This window comes from Arachis hypogaea, chromosome 10 (genome assembly GCF_003086295.3).
Source record: "Arachis hypogaea cultivar Tifrunner chromosome 10, arahy.Tifrunner.gnm2.J5K5, whole genome shotgun sequence".
Taxonomy (NCBI): Eukaryota; Viridiplantae; Streptophyta; class Magnoliopsida; order Fabales; family Fabaceae; genus Arachis; species Arachis hypogaea.
Window position 1 is genome coordinate 28,216,190 of NC_092045.1, and position 7,516 is coordinate 28,223,705.

Consider the following 7,516-nt stretch of genomic DNA (forward strand, 5'->3'; position numbering starts at 1 on the left):
GCCAGTAGATGTCAGCTTGGATCACGTTTTGATAGCGCTCGAGCTCCCAGATGATTGTCACACATGCTACTATGAACATCCTCCAGGACTTCCTTTGTGTCGAAGGTCGGGACGCATTTGAGGAGGGGTGTCGATATCCCTCTTCTGTATAGGACGTCGTGTACTAGAGTGTAGTGTTGTGCCTCTCTTATGAGCCTTTTAGCGTCTTTCCTTTTTGGGAGAAGGGTTTTGGACTTGAGGTAGTTGATTATGGGGTCATTCACCCTTGGTCTTGGTCCGATATGTTTAATATCTCTTCTTTTGAGACTGATGGGCAATGTAAGGTTTCTTGGATGAGGCTTCTATTGTTGCCCCCTGGCTTGGTGCTAGCTAGCTTTGAGAGGGCGTCAGCTCGGGCATTTTATTCTCCGGGTATGTGTCGGACCTCACATTCACCGAAGCTCTCAAGCTCCTCTTTGGTCTTGTCCAGATATTTCTTCATGGTGGGGTCTTTTGCCTGGTAGCTTCCGTCTATCTGTGAGGTGACTATCTGTGAATCACTGAAGATGGTGAGTCTCTGTGCCCTGACCTCTTTATCCAGTTTTAAGCCAACTAGTAGGGCTTCATATTCTACTTGGTTGTTTGAAGTGGGGAACTCAAACTTCAGGGATAGTTCTATTTGAGTTCCTTGATCACTTTCCAGGATTATGCCTGCCCCGCTCCCGGCTTTGTTTGACGAGCCATCGACATATAAGCTCCATGAGGTGGGTGCTCCCGGGGTGTCGGTGTATTCGGCGACGAAGTCGACCATGTACTAAGATTTTATGGAAATCCAAGCTTCGTACTTACAGTCGAACTCGGATAGATCTTCTGTGAGATGTGCTTCATGGGTTGATTAGTGTGGATTTTAATGGCGTGGGCTTGAAAGTAAGGTCAAAGTCTTCCGAACGTGAGTATGAGGGCATAGGCAAACTTTTCTATCTTTTGGTAGTTCAGTTCGGCCCCTTACAGGGCTTTGCTGATGAAGTAGATGGGCTACTGTCCCTCGTCGTCTTCTTGAACCAGGGCTAATGCTATTGCTTGACTTCCAACTGCTAGGTATAACACTAGTTCCTCTCCTTGAATGGGTCAAGTCAGGCTGGGTGGTTGACCCAGGAATGATTTGATGTCCTGAAAGGCCTTCTCACATTTTGGGTCCATTCGAACTTCTTCCCTTTCCTTAGTATCGAGTAGAAGGAGAGGGAGCTTATGACTGATTCGACCATAAATCTAGACAATGACACCAGCCTTCCATTCCTTTACACAGGTCGGGATTTTCATATTGAGTATGGCTTGCCATTTGTCTTGGTATGCTTCGATGCTTCGTTGGGTTAGCATAAACCCTAAGAACTTGCCAGCTTCTACTACGAAGGTCCACTTTATGGGGTTTAGCCTCATCTCGTGCTTCCTTATGGCGCCGAATACCTCGGCCCGGTCGGACAGCAGTGTCTCCTCCCTTTGGGTTTTAACCAACATGTCGTCCACGTAGACTTTCATTAGCTATCCAATACCTTGTTCATTAACCTCTGATATGTGGCCCCTGTATTTTTCAGCCCGAATGACATTACTACGTAGCAGTAGTTTGCCTATGGGGTTAGGAACGAGGTTTTTTCTTGATCAGGTTTGTGCATTGGTATTTGATTGTATCCCAAGTACGCGTCTATGAAGGAGAGATATTTGTATCATGAGGATGCGTCGACTAAGGCGTCGATGCTTGGGAGAGGGTAGGGGTCCTTTGGGCAGACTTTGTTGAGGTTAGTGTAGTATGTGTACATCCTCCAGTTTTTGTTTGGCTTTTTTACCAGTACGACGTTGGCTAGCCAAAGTGGGTACCTGACATCTCTTATGAATCCTGCCTCTAGCAAGGCTTGTACTTGCTCTTCCACGACTCGTGACCTTTTTGGATCGAGCTTCCTGTGCTTTTGATGAACTGGTCGAGATCCGGGGTATACAGCCAGCTAATGGCACATCAGATCGGGATCTATGCCAGGCATGTCAGCGGCTTTCCAGGCGAAGAGGTTGGAGTTTTTCCTTAGGAGTTTAATGAGTAGTTCTTTTAGATCTCCCTTTAGGTTTGCTCCTATGCTTGTTGTCTTTTTGGGGGTGTCTCCTATTTGGACTTCCTCCATTTCGCCTTTGGGCTGAGGACGCAATTCAGGTTTTAACCTCCTTCCCTCCGAAGCCACCTTTTAGGTTTATACTTTCATTGTAGCATCGTCTTACGAGCTTCTGATCCCCTTTTATGGTGGCTACGCCTTCTATGGTCAGAAATTTTATACATAAGTACGGAGTCGAGACTACCACAGCAAGTCAGTTTAAAGTCGTTCACCGTATGATGACGTTATACACCGAGTTTACGTCGACTATAATGTAGTCGATGTTTAGTGTCCTTGACTAGATTCCTTTCGCGAAGGTAGTGTGTAGCGAGATGTATCCTAGGGGCTGGATCGGGGTATCTCCTAATCCATATAAGCTATTAGGATATGCTTTTAGCTCTTTTTCCTCGAGCCTGAGCTTGTCGAAAGCGGGTTTGAATAGGATGTCGGTCGAGCTCCCCTGATCGACCAGAGTTCGATGGAGTTTGGTCTTTGCCAATATGATGGTGATTACCACTGGGTCGTCATGCCCTAGGGATATACCTATGGTGTCTTCTTTGGTAAAAGAGATTGTAGGGAGGTCAGATGGCTAACTCTCTTCCCCAACGTGGTATACCACCTTGAGATGCCTTTTACGGGTGACTTTGAGATCCCATTGATAGATTGGCCTAAAGTGGGTTTGGAATTTATCTAGAAATAAGATTGGCGTTGTAAGTATAGCTAAAAAACCCAAAAATTGACCAATATCAAATTTAAATCAAAGAAAATGTCACAATCCAAAGCAAAATTAACCGAGAGTATTTCGACTCCCGGGTCATTTTCCATAGGAACTAAAGCCAATGAGCGCACACAATTTTGGTTGTGAGAGAGCAAAAGGGTGTTGTCAACAATAAGGAAGCAAGCAATAAAGAAATGAAAGAACAAGACAAAATTGGAATTAATAAATTAATAAAGGAATGAAAGAACTATGTATGCAATATAAACAAGTAAGACTATAAAGTGATGAAAATGTGGTTTAAAACATAAATGAAACCTTGACTTGGGATAAGTTATGGAATCCCTTCCTTGCCATAACCATAACTATGATAATCATGATGGATTAATCTCACTAAGTCAACCCTCACATCGGAGAGTAAGTTAAATGAGCATAAGTGTTCTTAATCCATAAATCCTAGCTTGCTTGCTAATTACCTTAGCAACAAATTAGCGTTAGTGAGAACAAGAACAATTAACAACCCAAGAATTATCACTAAATGTTGGACATTATGACTCTAGTAATCCATAAACTCATTTTCTCCAAGTCAAGGGGTGGAAATTACCCCATAATCAAAATTGGCATTTCATCAAACACATAGAGGGCATAAACATAAAACATGGCAAAATTGGGAAATTAATGAAAGCTATGAACCATAAATGATCAAAATCAAATAAAGCAACTCAAAAGAACATAAAATAAGTATCAAACATCAAATTCAACAACTAGAAGTCCAAAATTGCAAAACTATATAAATTGGTAAGAGAAATGAAAATATAAGAAAGTGTGAACAAGAGTAGTAATTAAAAGAGAAATTAAAGAAATACTTACAATGTAAATTACAAAATCCAAAAGCAAGACTTGAAGTATAAAATTCTACAAAACCCTAATGAAAACCCTAAGAGAGAGTTGAGAGAAAACCTAACCTAAACTGCCCTAAAACTACTCCTAAAATGTGTTTTTTCTATTCTAAGATGGTGGTGCACGAAATTGTGATCTCTTATAATGGCATTCAACTTGGTATGCGCATCTACTAACTCAGCACTTTCTTCACAAATTCGCACAACTAACCAGCAAGTGCACTGGGTCGTCCAAGTAATAAACCTTACGTGAGTAAGGGTCGATCCCACAGAAATTGTTGGTATGAAGCAAGCTATGGTCATCTTGTAAATCTTAGTTAGGCGGATTTAAATGATTATATTGGTTTTCGAAAATAATAATAAATAAAACATAAAATAAAGATAAAGATACTTAAGTAGATCATTGGTGGGAATTTCAGATAGGCATACAAAGATGTTGTGCTCCTTCTGAATCTCTGCTTTCCTACTGCCTTCATCCAATCCTTCTTACTCCTTTCCATGGCAAGCTGTATGTAGGGCATCACCGTTGTCAATGGCTACATCCCATCCTTTCAGTGAAAATGGTCCAAATGCTCTGTCACAGCACGGCTAATCATCTGTCGGTTCTTGATCATGTCGGAATAGAATCCATTGATTCTTTTGCGTTTGTCATCACGCCCAACAATCACGAGTTTGAAGCTCGTCACAGTCATTCAATCCCCAAATCCTACTCGGAATGCCACAAACAAGGTTTAGACTTTCTGGATTCTCATGAGTGCCGCCATCAATTCTAGCTTATACCACGAAGATTCTGATTAAGGAATCTAAGAAATATGCGTTCGGTCTAAAGTAGAACGGAAGTGGTTGTCAGTCATGCGTTCATAGGTGAGAATGATGATGAGTGTCACGGATCATCACATTCATCATGTTGAAGTGCAACGAATATCTTAGAATAAGAATAAGCTGAATTGAATAGAAAATAGTAGTAATTGCATTAAAACTCGAGTGCAGGGAGGTCAGAATCCAACAGCATCAACAGTCCTTTGATAGCCTTTTATCAGAGTTTTGCTCAGGTCCCTCAATTTCAGCTAGAAAATACCTGAAATCACAGAAAAATACACAAACTCATAGTAAAATCCAGAAATATGAATTTTACATAAAAACTAATAAAAACATCCCTAAAAGTAGCTAGATCATACTAAAAACTATCTAAAAATAATGCCAAAAAGCGTATAAATTATCCGCTCATCATAACACCAAACTTAAATTTTTGCTTGTCCCCAAGAAACTAAAAATCAATTAGGATAAAAAGAAGAGAATATACTATAAATCCCAAAATATCAATGAATATTAGTTCTAATTAGATGAGCGGGACTTGTAGCTTTTTACTTCTGAACAGTTTTGGCATCTCACTTTCTCCTTTGAAGTTTAGAATGATTGGCATCTATAGGAACTCAGAATTTTGGATAGTGTGATTGATTCTCCTAGTTAAGTATGTTGATTATTGAGCATAGCTACTTTTATGAGTCTTGGCTGTGGTCCTAAGCACTTTGCTTTCCAGTATTACCACCAAATACATAAATGCCACAGACACATAACTGGGTGAACCTTTTCAGATTGTGACTTAGCTTTGCTAAAGTCCCCAGTTAGAGGTATCCAAAGCTCTTAAGCACACTCTTTTTGACCTGGATCACAACTTTAACCACTCAGTCTCAAGCTTTTCACTTGGACCTGCATGCCATAAGCACATGGTTAGGGACAACTTGATTTAGCCGCTTAGGCCTGGATTTTATTTCCTTGGGCCCTCTTATCCATTGATGCTCAAAGTCTTGGTGTATACATAAGAACACCCTTGGGTCTTAAATACAAGGTAGTCCCTATTCAATTGAAGGACTAATTCTCCTCTGTTAACATCTATCACAGCTCCTGCTGTGGCTAGAAAAGGTCTTCCAAAGATGATGCATTCATCCTCTTCCTTTCTAGTGTCTAAGATTATGAAATCAGCAGGGATGTAAAGGCCTTCAACCTTCACTAACACGTCCTCAACCAATCCATAAGCCTGTTTTACTGACTTATCTGCCATTTGTAATGAGAATATGGCAGGCTGTACCTCAATGATCCCCAACTTCTCCATTACAGAGAGTGGGATAAGATTTATGCCTGACCCTAGGTCACACAGAGCCTTCTCAAAGGTCATGGTGCCTATGGTACAGGGTATTAAGAATTTGCCAGGATCTTGTCTCTTTTGAGGTAAAGTTTGCTGAACCCATGTATCTAGTTCACTAATGAGCAAGGGAGGTTCACCTTCCCTAGTCTCATTACCAAACAATTTGGCATTCAGCTTCATGATGGCTCCTAGATATTGAGCAACTTGCTCTCCAGTTACATCTTCATCCTCTTCAGAGGAAGAATAGTCTTCAGAGCTCATGAATGGCAGAAGGAGGTTTAATGGGATCTCTATGGTCTCTATATGACCTTCAGATCCCTTTGGGTCCTCAATAGGGAGCTCCTTCTTGGTTGAGAGACGTCCCATGAGGTCTTCCTCATTGGGATTCACGTCCTCTCCTTCCTCCTTAGGTTCGGGCATTTGATTATGTCTATGGCCTTGCACTCTCTTTTTGGATTCTCTTCAGTATTGCTTGGGAGAGTACTAGGAGGAGTTTTAGTGACTTTCTTACTTAGCTGGCCCACTTGTGCCTCTAAATTTCTGATGGAGGACCTTGTTTCACTCATGAAACTTAAAGTGGCCTTAGACAGATCAGAGACTATGTTTGCTAAGTTAGAGGGGCTCTATTCATAATTCTCTGTCTGTTGCTGAGAAGATGATGGAAAAGGCTTGCTATTGCTGAGCCTATTTCTTCCAGCATTATTGAAGCCTTGTTGAGGCTTTTGTTGATCCTTCCATGAGAAATTTGGATGATTTCTCCAAGATGAATTATAGGTGTTTCCATAAGGTTCACCCATGTAATTTACCTCTGCCATTGCAGGGTTCTCAGGATCATAAGCTTCTTCTTCAGAAGATGCCTCTTTAGTACTGTTGGATGCATTTTGCCATCCATTCAGACTTTGAGAAATCATGTTGACTTGCTGAGTCAACATTTTTTTGGGACAATATGGCATTCAGAGCATTAATTTCAAGAACTCCCTTCCTCTGAGGCGTCCCATTACTCACAGAATTCCTCTCAGAAGTGTACATGAACTGGTTATTTGCAACCATGTCAATGAGTTCTTGAGCTTCTGCAGGCGTTTTCTTTAGGTGAATAGATCTACCTGCAGAATAGTCTAGTGACATCTTAGAGAACTCAGATAGACCATAATAGAATATATCTAGAATAGTCCACTCTGAAAGCAAGTCAGAAGGACACCTTTTGGTCATCTGCTTGTATCTTTTCCAAGCTTCATAGAGGGATTCACCATCTTTTTGTTTGAAAGTCTGAACATTCACTCTAAGCTTGCTCAGCTTTTAAGGAGGAAAGAACTTAGCCAAGAAGGCTACGACCAGCTTATCCCATGAGTCCAGGCTATCTTTAGGCTATGAGTCCAACCATGTTCTAGCTATGTCTCTTACAGAAAAAGGGAAAAGCATGAGCCTGTAGACTTCAAGATCTACTCCATTAGTCTTAACAGTCTCACAGATCTGCAAGAACTCAGTTAGGTAGGAATCTTCTGATGGAAGTCCAAGAAACTTGCAGTTCTGTTGCATTAGAGCAACTAGTTGAGGTTTCAACTCAAAATTGTTTGCTCCAATGGCAGGGATTGAGATGCTTCTTCCATCAAACTTGGAAGTAGGTGTGGTATAATCACCTAGC

At 41.2% G+C, this 7,516-nt stretch overlaps 1 protein-coding gene and 1 non-coding gene across 2 annotated transcripts; one reads left to right on the plus strand and one right to left on the minus strand.

Moving 5' to 3' along the window:
- Positions 1-400: 400 nt before the first annotated feature.
- On the minus strand, positions 401-790 carry LOC140175621 (uncharacterized). Its single transcript, XM_072204147.1, has one exon. It carries the CDS (start codon positions 788-790, stop codon positions 401-403), a length of 390 nt encoding a protein of 129 aa, XP_072060248.1.
- A 6,267-nt stretch (positions 791-7,057) lies between these two features.
- Positions 7,058-7,161, plus strand: LOC112718732 (small nucleolar RNA R71). The gene has a single exon (XR_003161059.1). It is a non-coding gene; the product is annotated as a small nucleolar RNA R71 (small nucleolar RNA).
- The last annotated feature ends 355 nt before the right edge of the window (positions 7,162-7,516 follow it).